At 39.0% G+C, this 19,813-nt stretch overlaps 1 protein-coding gene and 1 long non-coding RNA gene across 2 annotated transcripts; both read right to left on the bottom strand.

Moving 5' to 3' along the window:
- Positions 1-382: 382 nt before the first annotated feature.
- Positions 383-10,271, bottom strand: cep55l (centrosomal protein 55 like). The gene is made up of 12 exons (XM_038735341.1): positions 10,170-10,271; positions 9,402-9,626; positions 9,171-9,278; positions 8,148-8,297; positions 5,611-5,664; positions 5,054-5,195; positions 4,543-4,688; positions 3,991-4,184; positions 3,614-3,737; positions 3,273-3,344; positions 2,881-3,006; positions 383-2,651 (listed from the first exon to the last, which is right to left on the bottom strand). Exons 2-12 carry the CDS (start codon positions 9,588-9,590, stop codon positions 2,439-2,441), a joined length of 1,518 nt encoding a protein of 505 aa, XP_038591269.1. The 5' UTR covers positions 9,591-9,626; positions 10,170-10,271; the 3' UTR covers positions 383-2,438.
- Positions 10,272-16,463: 6,192 nt separating this feature from the next.
- Positions 16,464-16,973, bottom strand: LOC119916632. Its single transcript, XR_005447125.1, has 2 exons — positions 16,901-16,973; positions 16,464-16,689 (listed from the first exon to the last, which is right to left on the bottom strand). It is a non-coding gene; the product is annotated as an uncharacterized LOC119916632 (long non-coding RNA).
- Positions 16,974-19,813: the final 2,840 nt, after the last annotated feature.

Below are 19,813 nucleotides of genomic sequence, written 5' to 3' on the forward strand. Positions count from 1 at the left end.
TATAAAGATTAACAAAATGTTTTCTACAGGAATACCTAGTTACTTTGTAGATTAAGTTAAAAAAAATCTATTATGCTGAAACATCAGAATGTGATCCATCAGCTTGATGATAAATGGAATACAGTGATGCTCGATCCTTTCAGTATCAAAGTACAGTTAAGTGAACACAACTAAGCAAAGATACACCAAGCTCTAGCCATCACTTTTCCTCTGTGGGTAACCTAGAACACAAGTGCCGGTATAAACAGACATGGCAAGAAAGCAAAAAAATGTATTAAAAATGTTTGTGTTTTTTTAGTAGTCTATTCAGTAATTGAGAAAAAGTTCAAAACACTACTGGCCTTGATATACACTAATGTTGGTAAAGGTACACAAAGGACTGTTAGGTTGAAAGATTAACATGTTTATTGCACATTTTTGTACAGTACAGTGCACAGCAAAAAAACTTCAAAGCACATGATTAGAATAAAAACAGAAATGGCTTAAAAAAAAATAAACAGCAAAATTGTTGGTCAAAACAATCTGATACTCGGCTCGCATTTTTTAAAAGACACATGACCACATGAAGTTCAAACAAAACAACTACCTTAAAGATGACAGTATAATGGTGTTTGTCTTAAGTCTATCGAGTCACATTGCCATGGCTGCAGGAATAAAAACGCACCTTAACCCCCTATCCCCTACCAAGAGGACCTTTACTAATCCCCTGCCTTAAATAGTTTATCACAAGGAATTAACTCGTGCAATCTCATTCCAGCCTCACGGGGCTGCAGGCTTCAAAAGTCAAGGTGGAGAGAGAAGTGAGATTCACTGCAGGAGCAATTAAGCTCCCTGGTGCATGTATGTTTAAGGTCTGGTTAAGTTTAGGCAAATCAAACAATATGGGTAAGAAAGATCTTGGTCATGATTACGGTCACATTGTTCAGCGAGGTTTGTCCAACTGTTTACAAGACACTAGACAGAGAAACACAACGCTACACTTTGTAATGGAACACAGCCAATAGGGATTTAATAGGCAACACATGGCAGGCAACTCAGATGGAAAGTTTTGTCCAGAATTATGACTCTAATGTATTCGAGAACAAAAAAGCTGGAACAGATATATTTTCTTCCCTTATTATTTTGTCCTCCACCTCAGAGTGAGTGGCAAAACACCATTGGTGCTTAGGGGTGATTGCTCTCTTTTTCAGAACAACGCAAATACGCCTTCAATACTATACATGCTTGATTACTGAAACTAGCAGTGGAGCACCAGTGTGGCACATATGAGGCAGGTTTGTAAACATTTATGCAAAATGCAATAAAAAAAAAAAAAAGCTACCTCCCATATGATAAAATGCATAACATTGTACAATAATACATAATTATCCTTGCTTACATTTAATGACAGAAAAATAAAATCTTTCATTATCTAAAAAGACAGTTCACGTATAAAAACAACCCAAGAATAAATAATTTCATCAAATACTCACAAAAATAATAGAATTTGAGAGCTTTTGAAGAGAGTCATAAACAGACAACCTGAAAAACACAAATGCACTCAAAAAATGAAGCCCAGAAATAAAGATATGGAAGGAATACAAGTTATTTTTAACAAATAATCAGATCAGTCTTTGGCCTGGCGGTATACTAAGGTCAAAAAGATGTACGGAGTATTCTTTAATTTTTTATTGTCACTCTCACCTAGCATGAAGTGAAGTGATTTCAATATCCCTTGATTCCCATTCCATATGTATATTAATGTATTTACTAAGGAAGAAGAAATTCCAGCTGGATCTTAATCCACTCTGATACAAAATAACTATTTGAACAGCTCTTGGAGTGCAGACAAAAAGATTATTAACCACAGCCTATTGCAGTGATGAAATAAACCTTGTTTATGGAAAGTGCAAACACACTATCATGCTCATCGAATGCATCATAAATGTGTATCCAGGGATCATTATTACAGCAGGAGTAGTATTTCAATCTAATCATCTTGCATGAGGTCTCAACTGCTTTGCAGCTTTTGGAAAATAAAACGTTGGTTTGTTGGCAACCATGCAAGTAACTTTCCAGATGCGTTTAAAAATGTATTTTACTTACCATTGATGTTCACAAGAGTGCTGTGTTTGTGTGGAATCAGTGTTTCTCGAATTGTAACATATCAAGTATTACATGGGGCTAAACTTCCTGAATGGATCTTATGATCTAGTCCAGTGGTTCCCAAACTTTTTGGTTTGTGACACATTCAGAAAGAAGCAATGTCTACTTGTTACCCATTGTCACAGACTGCATATCTATATGACTGGGTTAACCAAATAGTGACCCCCCATTTATTTTAAAGGCCAGGAAAGGTAAAAAATTTAAATTAAAAATAGAATTCTGTTTTGGTGCTTGGGTGAGTAAGGGTCCCGACATCCAAGCTGGGAACCACTGATCTAGACTCTACCTCTAGCTCAGGCAAAGCAGTAGTCAATGTGTGCAAGGAGCTCCCTGTGGCGGCTGGTGGGATAGGGTGCCCGACACTTTGGGCATTCCAGGAAACTCTCATCCATGAGGTTGGTAACTTTAGAGGGAGATGTTGGACCAGGAGGGTCATTGATAGTAAGACGCTCAAACTCAAGGTTGTTGTAGGAGCCGGGCTCTGAGAAACGGGTGTTTGGCTGTTTCTGAAACACGGAATAAAACAAATAAAATACTATTGGGATATTTGACATAAACCTTTCTAAAATTGGCATTATAGTAGCACCATCAATGAATACTGAAGTGCTTACTTCTGAGGCGCTCACAAGAAGTAACCCAGTAAGAGCCATTGTTTGTGACCGGTTTAACAGACTTAGTTGTATTTCTGAAAGACTTAACAATGAACATGTGGTTATGATGTGCAGAAAGACTTACAGCAGACTCCAGTTTAGCAATCTGATCTCGGGCCTTGCGAAGCTCCTTCAGCACCTTATGTAACTGGTGCTGCATGCTGTGACGATCAATCTTTTCATTCTCAAAGTCCTTGGCAGAGAGTTGGATCTAAGGTGGAAATATGTCAGAGGGAAGGAGCCAAGAACTCACTGTACATAAATTGCACAAGCTGGATCATATGGATTTCACTACTTTTAACAAATAATGGTCCCTCAAAATAGTGTGTACATACTACATAATAGCTGAGTGATCTCGTCGTTCACTCTGACTCCTCGCTTCACACAATGCAAAAAGAATGCACCGGGAAACAGTCATTGAACGTTTCTTGACTTTGAGATGTCGTTGAATGTTAACTGCTGTAAAACACCTGTTACCTGTTGCTCCAGTGCTGCAATCCTCCTCTGCTCTTCGTTTTGGCTCATAAGAGACTTCTGCAGCATGTTTACCTACAACGGCCAAATGATCGGTAAAACACAATGTTAGATTGAAATCTATTTCCATTCAAATAAACCTAGGATGTGACTGTATTTCAATACTGTCAAAAATCGATTGAACTCTTGTGTTCTATTAAGTAAAATATAATTATCGGTAGACGAGGTCTAATATCTCCTTCCATGCGTCATGAGTGATTTTATATAATAAGTAAACAACTTTCATAAATGACCAAGTGAAGTGTGACTACAGGTAAAAGCATGAAAGTGAATGCGAGCGTCACCTGCAGTAGAAGTTCAGCAGATCTCTTCCTCTCCTCCTCCAATCTGATGTCCATGCTCTCCAGTTCTGCTTTCATTCTGTCTACCCGCTCGGACGACACCTTTTTCTCCTCACACACTTCACGTCTGGATGCAATGTTTTTACAAGTCACATAAATAAATGAGGAATAATACTTATATAGTACTTAAACAGTGGGAAAAAAGGTATATCAAAGTAAATGTCCTAATTAATCTGCAGTCAGGGCTTTTCTAATCATACTGTAGACTCTGTTGTTTCTTTGCTCCAGTCATATTTACCGTCTCAAGATAAACTTTGACACAGAGTTGATCCGACAACCATCTCTATTTGATTTCTACAACAAGAGCAGTCTTGCTTTACCTGATGCTGAGTCGCTCTGCCTGCAGCTGCATCTTGCCCTCCTCTAGCTCTTTGCACTTCTCTTTATATTTCCTCAGGAAGGATGACAGCTCGCCGCACTTCTCCTCATGCCTCCTCTGCAGTGCTGCCATCTCCTCCTGGAAGCTGGTGGCCTGCTCCTTCTGAGACTGCAACTCGGCCTGAGCTTTCAAGGTCTAAATAGAGAAACGACACATTTCGGAATGGTATATACGCTTTCCGTTTATTAAATTCTCCAATAGAGTTCTATGAATTAATTATAAAAAAGATGCCTGAACCCAAGAAATGTAGAAATGTAATAGGATTCGTGCAGTTGCATGCAGACTCTAACTTTTAACGAGTGAATGTCCATTAACTTAACATCATTTGATAGTGAGACTGCAAGGTGTCAGGAATATGAGCAGCACAAGCCACAAAAGTTGAATCCAAGAATTAATTAAGAAGTAAATCTTTATTAGACAGAAACAGGAATCCTCAGATGTGGAAAAGTCAAAATGAGTAAATAATAATTAAATGAAATCCTACAGAATTTACCTGTTCCCTCTGCACACAGAGCTCCTGTTGGGTTCTGGTGAACTGATCTTTTTGGCTCTGCAGGTCTTTCTGTAACCCCAACAGCAACTGGTTGTTATGGCTCTTCAGCTGAAGACCCTTTTCAGGATCCACTGAGTTGGCAGGAACTGAGATAAGAAGCGTTAGTAAGCAAGTTAAGAAGCTAATCTAAGCATTATCAATGCAGAAGAAGATTTATAGCAAGTTTCGCCATTTTATTGTCAAAGCCAAACAGTCCCCAGTGCTGCTGCTGTTGATAATATTTTTAATTTCAACTCAAAGCCTTTTAATGTTTAATGTTGTGGCTAGAAAACTCATTTCCGAAACAAAACATAATTTCCCCTATTTACCCTTTTCACATTTCATACTGTATGCATCAGAGCACACAGTGTTTGCTAAGTTCATTTTAATTACTTAACATTTTATGTGCTTAGCAAGGGATTGTAAGGAATAAGTTGAGGGTGTCAGAACTAATTCATCCTACATTTCTCACCATCTGAACCGGCCTCTTGTTGGGATTGTTGCTTTGCCTGGGCCAGCTGCTGCTCCAGCTCCTGTGTACGGGCAAGGATGGACTGGACGTAGGCCTCTCTCTGCTGGTCGTACATCAGCCACTGCTGGTTCTTCTCAAGAGCCTGGTGACCAGATGCAGAGTGCACACACTGATGTACTGTATTCTGTGCATTTTTACATTAGAGCTGCTCAATTCAAGCACACTCAAGGCACACCTGAGTTTGGTTTTGTGACAAGAGGTTTTCATCAAAACCAAGTGGATAGGAAAGAAACACTGCTTTCACTCATACTAAATCTAAATGTTTTGTTGTATCAAAAAAAAAGTAATAACCAGAGTTCCTTTGTTGATACTAACTATTGATGTTGACATAAAATGGCTAAAAACAAAATATTGAATGAACATGGAGTGAAATGCTTTAAATGGATCCTCGATGGGCAACATGTTTAAATTTCAAAGCTATGGTACACATAGTTACACAAACATGTACTTTAAATTAGAGACAGGCACGCAGAAACAGAATTATTGACTGGACTCACGTCTCTCAGTTGATCTTGCACCAAAGCCAAGTCTGCAGGAGGTAACTGTGCATTCTGTGGAGAGAAAAACACACTTTTGAAATAAATACAAGTCTGATAAATACACTCTGGTGTAACTGTCTATGTGTTTTGCACCAAAAAAACAAAACAAAAAACAGTGTGTGCTACTGTCTGCCACTATGCCTTTTTTTGTTATTATATATGGTTATTCTAGAAAGTGCTGTCGCCTTGAAAAATTATTTGAGCTCAAGTAAAATTACAGACAGTACTGAAGACTTTTGGTCTGAAATTCCACAAAACAATTCTTATTTGACATTAATCCAAGATCAATGAAATGACAACACATATGAATGAACATGACTGTAAACGTGCCAGTGTTAGCCCACTGGCAAATTTACAACTGCAGTCCTTCAGCAAGATATTTTGAATCCTAGTTCATGCTGTTATTCGTGTCTGTTTGCCATCAGTTTTCTGGGCACTAAAAGCCGCAGGTTTGCCACAGGCTTTAAATCACTCGCAGGGCTTGCTGGTTTAAATTATTCATCTTCTTAATTTTTTATAATGCAACAAAAAGCCATGCGCCCACTAATGGCCACAAGATCCAGGGCGCCATCACTAGGGCCAATTCCTCGACCATCCTTCCCCAGATGAAAGTCAGGGTCAGGGTGACAGAATTATGAGATGACTGATCCCACCCAACGTCTAAGCTCAAGCTAAATCTTCACAGCAGCAAGAACAGGCATCTAAACGATCATCTCTGTGCTAAGGCTCTGTGAGCTCTTACACCAGCAGACAAGCAACATGAGCTTGTCAACTTTTTCCAGATGGATTTAAACGTATGTCCCATGAGCTAAGCCCACTAATAGCTTTTGTGAATCCAAGGATAACGAGGGTAAGCGTGGGTAAGGGCCTGTTGGACAGATTATTTCTAGTAAATGTGAAAGGAGCTAGGCCAAGGGCTTGGAAAGTGCACAACATTCCTGTAAAATTACCATTAAGACATAACGATAAGGAAAGCCACTCGCAGTGAGAGCTGAAAGCCACTGATATCCAAAAGGACTACATGTCTACAAGTACCAAGGATTCCTATTCATGTGTATACATACTCCATGTTTTAATACTTTCCAACAAAAGTAGTGGCCTTGAAAACCAAAGCAGGCGTTATGTAAGCAACCTGAGAATATTTAGATTCAAATACAGTATTTCCAGCTTTGTGGTGACCTTTATGAGGAATAAAAACAAGGGAATAAAAAAGAAAAAAAGCATCTGTATCTTTACTTTCACACTCCTATTCTTACGGTTCTAACGACGGCTAAAACCCCCCAGCAGGACTACATTTTGGTAACACTGTCACTTAAATATTGAGAAATATCAATGATAATAAGTCTATAGCTTTTGGCGTTAACGTGAAAAGGTTATAATAATTAGAAGTGTAGCAACTATGGTAAATAAATCAAGTTTTCATAGGAGCAAACAAGACGTGTTTTATGTTAAAATTCCTTCACCCTAACTGATACTGAAGATTAAGATGAAGAGACATACTATAGAGGGAGAGCTCCTGGAAATACTGGGTGAAAATCAGGACAATGAGGTGGATTCTTTTCTTCTCTGAATTAACTTTGAATTAATTTGAATTGAGCTTCATTATTGCCCCCAAAAGCCCATAGGTATTGTATGTGATCTTTTGAGTCTTCCGCCATTCGAATTCCCGAAGTACTCACTTTGCCACTTAAGCCTTTGCCGAAGCCAAGGAGAATCCTGATGGCCGCTTTCTAAGAATGCAGCAAGGAACATGCTAAAAAAAATGCATCAAAGTGTCAAAGGGCTGACTGGGAATCAGTCAGTGCTGCCTTTTGATGAGGAATGAGAGCCTAGAATTGTGGGGGACCCAAGAGGCAACCACAGATTAACAAAAAGCTCTTGCACTGATGATTGTGATGATGATATTGATTATACAATCCTACAGACAGACTGTCACTTGGTCAAAGTTATAATTTTTCCTTTTACAAAACCACTGTTAAGTGATGTGTTATTATACAGGTATTTATTGCAAAAAACCACATTTACAATGCTTCATTTTGAGTGATGCATTACTTGCATATTTCATTACAACAAATTACCAAGGCTGTTCCACAGAGAAGGTCAGCTGCTGAGGAAAACAATCAGAGGTCACACAATACCACCTAGTGGATGATGGAATAACTTCACCTGCATTTCCAAACAAGTCAGTCTCCTTGCATGCAGTAGAGTCACCGTAAAAACATTCTTGTCAAATGTACAATAAACCTATTAATATGAACATATCAGTCTTAGGTGTACTAGGTAATGATGTGAACCGCTAACATGACTATTCAAAAACCAGCCCAAGCAAGTAGTTAATCAGACACATCTTAAAGCCAACTACATTATTGGAACAGTACATATTCCCCAATTAAGAAAGCTAGTTGTGCGCAAGAGACAGAAAACATTAATGGCAGTGCCAACTTTTTCAACTAATCTTAACATTTAGATAGATAGAGAGGCTTTAAGTTGGTCACCTGTGTTTCCAGGGACTGGCACCGGGTAGAAACAGTGACCAGCTGGTTTTTCAGGTTCTCCGTCTCCTGCAACAAGTTCTGGAACAACATGTCTCTCTGCTCAGCCTCCTTCCTCCGCTGCTCCAGTTGGGCCTGCAGTGATGCTACCACCTGAAATACACAGCAAAATGAAGTAAAGTAACCATGTGAACCAGATTTTGTAACCTTTGTTTATGCAGAGACAGTTTGCACTTCTCCAAGCAATTATCTGCTTCACACAAATGACATGGCAGGCGGTCTGCTGTCGTTGCACACTGAGCAGCTCTGTTTTTAGCACTTTTGCTGATGAAAGTTAATGAGAAAGAGGCAAGTGTGATTTAATCACATTACACAAATTCGCAATGTCAAAAAGCCGGTGTTCCATTTATCAGCGTGCCATTTCCAAGTTTTACCCTGATGCCGTTCTGACTATACTGAATAAAAAAAATGATTTCTGCCACAATACAAAAGAGATTTCACAAGGATAAGCAACAATCTCAAACAGATAGCATCAGTTTCTCTAGCAGTAATAAGGGCATGAATGCTAATTCATACACAGGCCCACTAGAGTGAAAGATAGGTGTTTTATAAATATCAAGTGAACAGCATAAACACCATGTGTTAGTATGTTTTTGCTGGCTGTCTAAACTTCACTTAGCCGAGTTGCTGTCAAAATGGCATAGAAGCTTTTCTTTGTGAGCCCCCCCCACCCCCCAACTGGCGCCTCAGTGGAATTGTAGTCTGATTTATTTCCTTTCTGACAGTTGTCTGCTGCCAGCAATACATATGCCACCAATACAATGCCACAAATCTTCACAAGTTGAGGAGTACTCTCAAAGACACTGCTGTAGGTATATCTCCTAACCCTGGCCAGAAAACTGCTTCCTCAGGGTGTCCAACTCTGTGTTTAAATGTGTCCATGTTTACAGAGGACTGCTAGACGGATATAGGAATGTGATTTTTTTAAACTATATATTTCTGCAGAGATGTGTCATGTGTACATACCTCTCCTCCTCTAGCTGTCAGCTGCTGTCTCAGTGTTTCTAGCTCCTGCTCTTTAACAAGCAACTGCTGATTGTTTCTCTCTCGCAGCGTCTCAAGGGAAAGAATCCTCTGAAATAAACAACACCAGACAACATATGCACATTAAAATACAAAAAAAACAGACATGCAGGAAATTCTGAAGGTAATCTTGAAATTACTCAATACCACCCACAAAACAAACACTTCCTTCACCTCTAGCAGCTTGCTTTTGTCGGACTCGGGTGGTTTGATGTGTCGTTTGGCCAGTTCATCAATCTTTCTCCTGAGGTGAGCATTCTCCTTCCTGACTTTCTCCAGCTCTGCCTCAGCCTTGGAGGTAGAGCTGTTGGATTTGAAACCCAACTTGGTGGCGATGCTCTCTTTGGCACCTTTAGATGTCATGTCTGCTTTGCTGGTGTTGACGAAGTAACCTGGATTCTACAAGGAAACAAGACATTTCAAATACTGATGGGTCTCGCCACATATTAAGTTTCAACTTGACAGAAATCAATTTGAACAATAATCAAACTGAAGGGAAAGTTCAAAACACTAAACCATCATGAAACATGAAACAGAAATACTAAACTGCGGGCGTACAGACGTATTGAAAATTGACATTAATATTAACGTTAAATTATATTATGCAACAGAACTTCCATGGTATTAGTGTAAGTTGAGGGAAAAATAAACACATTTGTCAAAACATGACCTTTTCCAGTCATTGTAAATTAACTTAACATTATTTATCATCATCTTTCCACATCATTTTATGTTATTTCAGTTATGTAACGTTAAATTAAAACTGACAGCTCTTGGAGGTTAACGTGCCATAATAACGTTAACGTTACACCCTTACACCTGCCTTTACTGTAGCATCAGTTGAGCGTTTAACAAACTAACGTTACATCGTGTCTATTTTGAAACAGTACCATGAAAACAAAGATTACTGGCACGGATAAAAACGACACATTTGATACTTACGGATAAAACGAACAACAGATATCCCCTGAAACAAGCCTGTTGGTGACAAGACCGTTTACCAACCAAACCGCTTTCGTTTCCTCAAGTTTGAATTGCAGCGCGTTGACGTCATATCCGTAACGTGTAGTGGGGTGCGTATGTTTACGTAATCCGGGGTGTCTGGAAAGACGACATAGTAGGCGGTGCAGTGCATAAAACACAGCGATTTTAAAGTTCTCCGCAGAGGTAATTTAAAATGTTATCATTACATCCTATTTCCCTTTACTTAGGAAGCTGCTTTTTCCCAGCTTTTTCTGGTCTTCAGTGACTGATTAATCTGTCACGCCGGACTGTCCGTTGCACATGATGAAGCGAACAGATAGACAGAGACCCTGTTTCAACTCGGTAATAACAGTCTATTTCCTATTCAACCTTTATCATAAATGACCATTTTATGGAAATTGCGCTGCCAGGAAACAGGTTAATGTAAGTCTGTTTCCTGTGTGGTATTTAATAATGGCAATCACTGCAATCTTTTGCTAAGGAAGTTCTGAAGGCAAGTGGAAAAATAGTGATAGTGATCCATTTTCAAAGGCTGATCTAAATAGCTCTGTCTCCTGTGTCTTGGCTTATTACAAGTGAAAAAAGGTACCTTAAAGTTTTACGCTCGCTTGAGGTGGTTGCTTCGTCGAAAAAGGGTAAATGCGCTAAATGGGAGATGGAAACTCTTTTTCCGAATAACTCACGTCTGATCAGCTGTTTCTGCTGTTGACGTCTTGGCCGGTTGTGCGGAGTTCTGCCTGCCTGCCGAAAATTTCATGCACCTGAGCTGGTAACGTTCATTTGTGCTGAGAAAAGAGGTGGATACAAATCTCGGCAGGTAGCCTTCATCATCTGTTCTGCTGAATTATGCATTCATCTCTTAAAGGTCCTTTTCAGATACTTTGATCCGCACACTGATCAAACGGGGTTATCACCGCATATTTTTGCTGAATCTCAATGAATGCTACTTCTACTGAGTGTAATAAAATATTAACGACTCTAAACGTTCATAAAATATAGGCTATAGGCTACTTCGATTCATTTATCACCATTGATGAACCCCACAAAGGATATTATAGTGTTTAAAAGCATTAGGCTATTTGGAGGTGCATGCAATTCTCGGGAGGCATGCAAAACTTGGCATAACTTGCCCGCTTGAAACATATTTCTGAGGACCTCTCTCCATTTTTCTAAGATGAATTGCCATCAGGTTCATGCAACTGGTTTTGTTTCTGGTTTGGAACCCATACGTCTTGTTTATTACAACCATGTGTAACGTCAACTACTGACGTAAAGAACTCGGCATAGCCTTGATTATTTGCTCCAAACCAACTTATGGAAACGCACGTATTTAGTTATTTATTTATTTTTTATTTTTTGCGACTTTTCAAAAGTACGCTTAAATGATGACAATTAATTAATGACAACTGGATGGAAAGACGTCTTGTGTTTTTTTTTGTTGTTGTAACGCTCATTTTGGCCATAAGAGGCGGAAGTGCGCCACTACTCCATGTTCTAATGGTTCTTATGCTGCGTTCAAGACAACTTCTGACCTCAAAGCGTTCCAGTAGCATGATGCACACAAGCGAACCCTCTGTAGTGCCTTTGGCGTCAATTAGAAAGATCCGTTTTAATGAAAACAAGCGACATAAACATCAGTACTCATTCTGTGTTCTCGTCTAGCTACATCAGTAGAAATTCTGCAAATGTCAGTAAATGTTGTGTATATATATAACATTTTTCTGAATAACTTTTGAGCAGAGAAGGTGACTTTTAGAGATTGTTTATTGTTCACACATTTTTGAGTGGCCTTTTGTTGTGGCCAGCCTAAGGCACACCTGTGCAATACCCATGCTGTCTGATCAGCATCTTGATATGCCACACCTGTGAGGTAGATGGATTACCTCGGCAATGGAGAAGTGCTCACTAACACAGATTTTGACAGATTTGTGAACAATATTTGTGAGAAATAGGCCTTTTGTGTACATAGAGAAAGTCTTAGATCTTTGAGTTCAGCTCATGATGAATGGGGGCAATAACAAAACAGAACAGGTTTTACGATGTGATAGTATGCATTATCTTAATTAAATACAGGCAAGTATAATTTCTGTTGATTTATGTTGCCTTTTAGTTTATGGTTTACCATTTACTATGTGTGCTTCCATGGGCACTTTCTTCCTCTTGAAGTCGGGGTAGATAGTTTTGCTCTGAGTTCACAAGTAGAAACTCCAAAGTACCGAATTGTCTTGAACGCAACATAATTCCGTAGGCTGTAGTTGTTGGTAGCCAAGTGCATGTTTTTCACTCATTAGCCAGCGACCTAATTACTAACATCAGTATGTAGCACTATTTTTAGATTTAGATATTTAGATTTAGATTAGCGCTGATTAAAATATATTTGTAGTCACAAGAAATACATGACTGTATTGTTACAAAACTTGCAAATAAACAATACATGTACCTTGTGTTTAGTGCATAGCGAAATTGACCCTTCGCTAAGCCACGCCCCCCATAGTTACTGTTGCTAAGTCCGACAAACTGTCGGACCCACTGTTTATTACCGCACTCCCCCGAGAAATATTGTCTAATTTTTGGAAAAAACTATCTCTGAAAGAAGCAGACAGTTTTGAAGTTGCATCATGCATTTGAATATGCATATTCAGACTGTCAAACTGAAGCCAACTGATCACAAAGTAAAAGTGAACCACCATATCACCTGACTATTGAGAAAGAGGACAACGATATTAAGGATCAACACAGTTCCTGTACAGCTGGGTAGGTCTCTGTTCACTATTACAATAATTAAAAAGCAGAACAGTAGTGCTTTATAACGTTACATTCAGTAGTAGGTTAGCTAGAGTTAGCTAACTAACATTACATTAAAAACAATAGGCAGCCTACATTTTTCTGGATTTGTTTTAGGTTTTGGAAAGTGAATAAATCTTACTTCTCCTTTCGACCACTCTGGGTAGTGATTATAATTATTACGAGCCCTATGAACAGTGTTTCAGAATCAGAAATACTTTATTGATCCCCTAGGGGAAATTCTTTTGTCACAATTGCACTTGTCAAAGGTAGATAGATAAAGAGTATATAAATATAAAAAATAGAAATATAATATAAAGGTGTGTGGGTATGTACAATATTTACATTATTAAGAATTTTTATGGTGAACCAAAAAGGACAAGTGAATAAATAGCAGCAGAGAATATTGCACATTAATTATTAGACAGGTAATATTGGACAGAAAATAGATAATGAGGTCTAGTTTAATAACTGACTAAGTGTCAGACACTTAAAGGGAGGAGTTATAAAGTTTGATGGCCACAGGCAGGAATGACTTCCCGTGACATTTAGTTTGGACAGCATCCTCCTCTCTGACACCACCGACAGAGAGTCCAGCTCCACCCCCACAACGTCACTGGCCTTGCGGATCAGTTTGTTGAGTCTATTAGCGTCCGCTACCCACAACCTGCTGCCCTAGCATGCAACAGCAAACAGCATAGCACTGGCCATGTGCACTCCCAGGTATTTGTAATGACCATATCTTAGTGTTTGACCATATCTTGGAAAGTACGGCTAGAGAAAGCTAGAAAATGACTCCTTTTACATTAGAGTCAATGGAGTGCAGCCATGAAAGTGTCGGACCTCAGCTAGAGTGAGTCCTATACTGCGCTGTGATTGGCCAGCTGCGCGTTTGGGGCGTGGCTTAGTGAAGGGTCAATTATTGGGGTAGTGGTGCACAGCCTTTTATGGCCAAAATGAGTATTTTAACAACAAACACTTTTTTTTAATTCCAGGCAAATCATTTTTTCCACCCATTTCACATATGAAAAGAAATCAAATTTAAGAAAAGATTATCTTGGCAAAACCTTTTTTAAGAAAATACATTTTTCTCGCTTGCCTCTCAGGGCTTCCGTATATTGTCAAGGGATATCCTAAGAGATTCTAGCTGGAGTTATACTGCAAGGACAACAACAGGTTACCTTGGAGTCATTTACAATATTTATGTTTGAAACCGGAATGTATATGAAGAATAATGTTCTTTTCTGGGTCAGAGAACAGATTTGTAATTCTAGCCTAGCTTACATAAATCATAGGTTTTCATCTAGGAGTGTGAGTTCTAAAAACACAGAGGTCAAGAGACTTGGTAGATGTGCTTTTTTTCCCATTGTGGAAAATGGTTGGATAATGTGGGCTAATTATGATGAATTTTAGAGTGTAAATGCTTTGCATGAGCTACACTTGCATTTCTTAACCATCTATTTTCTTCAACCTATTGTATCCAACTGATATATGCACTCTAATCAAAAGGCAATTTATTAATGTTAGGGAAATTATTCATTTTTCCAAAGATGCTTTTCTTTTCAAAAGCAGTAAACCGAGATTGTCATCTCACCTTTACAAGAATGTACTTTCGGCCTGGACAATGTGTGTTTCTATTCCATTAAATGTTTCACTACAGGTGAGGTTGGGCTGGTCTTCTTTGGTGCACTTTCTGTTCAGGTTTGTAGTTGTCGCCTTATTTTTTCCATTTACACATTCAGCCAGAGGGGCATTTGAGCATATAAATAACTCCACTAGTGGCACCAACCAAATGCTGGTCCTAAATGCAATACAGTTCCTTTATGTTGAAAATATCATTTCACTGGGCTTTTATGGACTGTGGAGAATCTTTGCAAATCTGATAAATGTAAAAAGCCCTTTGTTTTGTTTGTGTGCAAAGAAAGAGTTTGGTGTTGAAAATATCGTCCTCACTTTCATTAGAGGACAAAATATGTCAGTGTTTCAATATTACAGATTTGATCTGGTGAAAACTACAAGTAAAGACATGATTTTTATTTGACTTACTCTTTGGCTGCATTAGATGTTTTCTACACCTCTCTGAGGCTTTGTTGTAAACACAATCAATCCATTGTTTTTAAGTTCTTCTGACCTTGCCTCAAAACCTTCAACAGAGGTAGAAATTATTTTATAAAAAAAGTTTAAAACTGGCAAAGAGGTCGACTTTATTTGGTATTCCTCAGATGAAAACTGCTTGCGGTCAATAGTGTTCCTGTCAGTGGCCTTGGTGTAAATAGTGGTTGACAATTGTAAACTGTGTGTACTATAATATCAAAAGTATTATTATATTCAGAACTGCAGTTCATATCAAAAGTGAGAGTTGGCTTCAAGTTGTATTGTAGGGGGGGTCAATGTTGTACATGATACTTCTCAAATTGGCAAAATTGCAAATGCATTCCTTTTGGGACATATGCATAAAAGTACCATATAGATAGGGAAAATGTCTGGCCAATGTAATTTTGTTTATTTGAATGGCAAAACATACAGGCTACAGAGTATGTATTTGTAAAACATGTTAAGATACTTTATACCTTTTACCTATCAGTAAGTTCCTAAATTGCAGTTCTAAACCTCCACTAACTGTTCATAAAGGTAAACACCGATTTTGTTTTAAATGGTTTCACATATTTTATTTTTCATTTGAAATTGAGTCAAAAGTAAGTAAATTCATGAAATTACAAACCTGTTATTGTCATTCTGATTGGTGCTGTCCAGCAGTAACTCCCAGCTCAAGTACAACAACATGGATAAGTATAATCCCTTCTCATGGCAGAGCCAGTAATGGCCTGCTTGGGCAAAGGGCATCCCAATATACATTTTGTTCTTTTATCATCAAAGCAAGGTATCTTTAACTCTGCTCCCTGGAGAGAAGCAGAGAGACACCAAAGCCCCAGAGGCAGCTCTCACACGGTAAAGGTGGGAAAACTCTTCCTACCAGGTTTGTCCAGCTAGCTAATTAAACACTGCAGAGCGACAACAGCACGAAAAGCAACCAATGTCACCAATTGAAACTAAGTATGAAACCTGTAGAAAGAGTATAGTTCATCTGGACAGCACAATGTTAGAAATATCCCCCCCCCCCCCCAATTTCTTTATTGATTCACGGAGCTGCCAGATTCTTGTCCTGGCCCTGGGTTTCTCACTAGGACCGGGGAGGAGCCGGGCTCACGGATCAGTCTCCTGGCGAGCCAAGTTCGCATCATCAGCAGAGCACAAGCAGCTCTGCCACTTTGCAGCAGACGCCATGCTGCCCTGCATCACTTACTGGCCTTGCTCCTATGGCCTGGAGCTGGGTCGCTGACCTGTGAGAGGCGTGTTCTGTCATGGCTTACATTAGCGCTGCACCGGCAAGGCATACAATCTATCCAAGCTAGAGAGCTTTTTTTGCCCTGCAGAGAGCAATAATGTATAAATTAAAATCAAATCAACTTGATTACATCAGATCAGATGAAGCTTTAATGAAATCGGGCTGCAGCGGTGTTTTGCTTGTTCTCCTGTGATGCTATATTTTCCTCCCACATTCAAAACACAGAGGTCAGGTGGGTTGGACATTCTAAATTGTTCATAGGTATTAATGTGTATCCGTCTAGACAGGTAGTCCGTGCACAATGTGTCCCGGGCTTGTGTGCTGGGATAGGTTGATGCCCCCGTGACCCTGAAAAGGATTATGTTAAGTAACAGAAAATAAGCATTCTCAGACCAACAACTTCAGCTCGGAAATATCAACAGAAGAATGGAATTAATACAAAACAGAGATTTCAGCATGTGCACACCTACAGCAGTACTACAGCAATCAGCAGCAAAATGTCATAAAACAAAGTGATTTATATTCAATTAGTATTTCATTATAATATTTGCCATTTTACCATGCAATGACAGTTCTGTTCTTCTCCCTCAGTATGTGTGCTTCCTTCATGCATGTAATGGAAAACAGGTGGGCACCCTGTATTAGGCCATCGGAGTTGATTGCTACCTCGTGATTGGTCTTCTGGATGAAACCCCCAGCTGACAGCAATCTTTCTCTTCACTCTCCTACTCCCAACCATGTGCCAGTTTAGAGTGTTGTTGTGTGAAACCCCTTTGTAAGTAGAAAAAACTGCAGCTTAGTGATTTTGAATGTTTGTGGAAACTCTGTGAGGTGAAGACCTCAATTCATTGACCTTAGCAATTGTTTGCTGTAAACAGATCTTTGTAAATAAGGATTTGGATATATTTAGCACTTGGTAGCAGATTAATTAAGAGTGAGAGGTTATTTTGTGCACAGCTCATCTCTGAAGATAAAATAAAACTGATACTTTGCAATTTTCCAGTGTTGAACTGGCCTTACTTAGGAGTGGGAAGACACCTAATGTTATGTCTAGGTTGCCCCGGGACAGGGGACATAATTATGATACATAAAGATTTCTAGATGTAACTCTTGGATGTGGCACATCAGCTAGTGCTCACCATAAATACACACCGACATGTATGGAAGAGTGAACAACAAACAAAATCATGTCTTTAACAAATAAAATAATGAGATGGCAGGCTGGTGTTGAGGAAATAAAGACTTGTAAAGACACTGACTGTATTGACTGTTTCAAGTTCATCTTGCCACTGTGATCCACCGACTGATCAGTCTGCCTTTTCAGACTGAAATTGAAAAATATTAAATGTTGGAGCTGCATAGTTCTATTAAATTGCTGACTTAAATTGCTGACTTTTCCTGAGCATACTTGGAATCTGTTTTTTTGTTTATTATTTAAAATAGTATCTCTAATTAGTTTCCCAGCTTGACCAGGCACCTCAGTTAAATATTTTTTTTTATGACAGGGAAGACATCTGACACACTGGTTGATTTTCACGGCATGGGTGCATTAAAGAAAGAAGGTAACAGTGATCTTAAGATGCATTGATTATAATTTTGACACTAAAAGTCCTGAAAGCATATTTCCTTAAATCCTTAAAGCTTCTTTCTACGAGTAGTGAGGTCCTAAGTGAACACGCTTGTCTGCCAAACAGTTTTTCTTCTTTCTTTAGGAGGTTTGTGCTTATCTCACTGGTTTGCTATTTTCAATGTGTTATATACCTGAAATACCTGAATGTAAAATTGAATAGTGTAAAAACTAATCTACACATCCCACAACTGCAAAGCTGGATTTTGGACTCCAATGTGTTTCATTGTATTAATTTATTAAATTTTTACATCTTGTAAGTTTATGGTATCCTTGTATGATCACTTTTAAGGATCACTAATTGAAAAAACCACAATGGTTGCATTGGCTTAAAGAACATCTGGTTTGGGGCACACATTTCATCAAAGATGTTCCTAATTCTTAATTAGTGTAGCAAATAACCTGGAAGGGACGGATGATGTTTTCTATACATGAAAAGGAAAAAAAACCTACAAATCAGAACATTAGCAGTGGATTAATCAAGCAAATCAGGTCATCACTACTCATTTACACCAATTAATGTATTCATAATCTTGTCATTTAGGTACATCTTCAGGCCTTATTAACCATAATATCTACTATAAATGCAATACAAAGCAATTGAACGTGAATATTAACAAAACAAAGCATTATGACAGAGCGCTAGTGAAAATATATGCATGGAGGTGGCTGTGGCAGAGACTAATATAATAAATAATTGTTACTTTATTTCTTTCTCCTTGGTCATCTCTTATCTCAGTGCAATTTTCTCTCACATCATCTCACACTCTGTGCCCCCCCCCTTGCATTGCTTTTGCTCTCACATCTTTCCCTTCCCTCCATCTCTCTCTCTTCTATGATGCCTGAATGACTTTCCACAAAATTGCAAAAATGTTCATTGGGCAAGATCTACTAAAGACTGCAACTAGGATTGACACAAAGATATTCTGCAGTCTTTTTTTCCCCAGCCACTGAAATAAATACACACCATTTAGTGCAATAACATATCTCCTTGTCCTCTACATGAATGCCCGTGTGACATTTGTTTATTCGTCTTGTGTCCACACCTCCTCATTTTCTGTGTGTCCTTGTGAACTCACTGGTCTTATTTCAAACCTTCTTGGTCTAATGATTAAATTATTGCTCTTCACCCTCCACAAAACCAGCCACAGCCATGCATGTTATGACCCACTGTAAACACTGACTAACCAGAGTGGAGGAGAGCAGAGCGAGATATAACTCAGACCGTGAGTTTGCAATCTATTAAGGGCCTAATAGATATTCCCTGGGCATCTGTGTTTCAAGGAGAAATAAAACCTATTTTCCAAACCCTGAAAGCTTGATTAAATGGTCCACCAATGACGTTAGGAAAAGACTGGGATGGATATTTTTGTGTTACCATAAAATAAACATCCAGTATCCCACCAGTGTAATAATCATGTTCAACAGAAATACTCATCACAAAATGTAATTAATGAACAACCAAATCCTGCCAAGCCCAACTGATGGATTCCAGGCTTGATTTCCCCATGCTGCTCCATGGTGGGCAAATTTGACCAAGATAAGGCTAATGGACTGTTCTGCTCTCACAGAAAAACGAAGATCACACTGTAGGAGAGTTTTTCCACATTCGACAGTGGGAGAGCGGCACGGTGGTGCAGTGGTTAGCACTGTCGCTTCACAGCAAAGTCGTAGGTTTAAACCCTGTTTGCCCTGGCCTTTCTGTGTGGAGTTTGCGTGTTCTCCCCGTGTCCGCGTGGGTTCTCTCCGGGTGCTCTGGCTTCCTCCCACCATCCAAAGACATGCAGGCTAGGTTAATTGGTGTCTCCAAAATTGTCCTTAGGTGTGGATGTGTGTGTGAGTGGT

Source organism: Micropterus salmoides, unplaced genomic scaffold, assembly GCF_014851395.1.
Source record: "Micropterus salmoides isolate LMB-PRFRI ecotype aquatic unplaced genomic scaffold, ASM1485139v1 Ms_hic_scaffold_21, whole genome shotgun sequence".
Lineage (NCBI taxonomy): Eukaryota > Metazoa > Chordata > Actinopteri > Centrarchiformes > Centrarchidae > Micropterus > Micropterus salmoides.

Coding starts and splice junctions, on each gene's coding strand:
- cep55l (XM_038735341.1), bottom strand. CDS start 9,590: ATGACATCTAAAGGTGCCAAAGAGAGCATCGCCACCAAGTTGGGTTTC. Junction 3,345..3,613: donor CTGCTGAACTTCTACTGCAG/GTGACGCTCGCA, acceptor TGGCCGTTGTAG/GTAAACATGCTGCAGAAGTC. Junction 3,007..3,272: donor TTGCAGCACTGGAGCAACAG/GTAACAGGTGTT, acceptor TTTCCACCTTAG/ATCCAACTCTCTGCCAAGGA.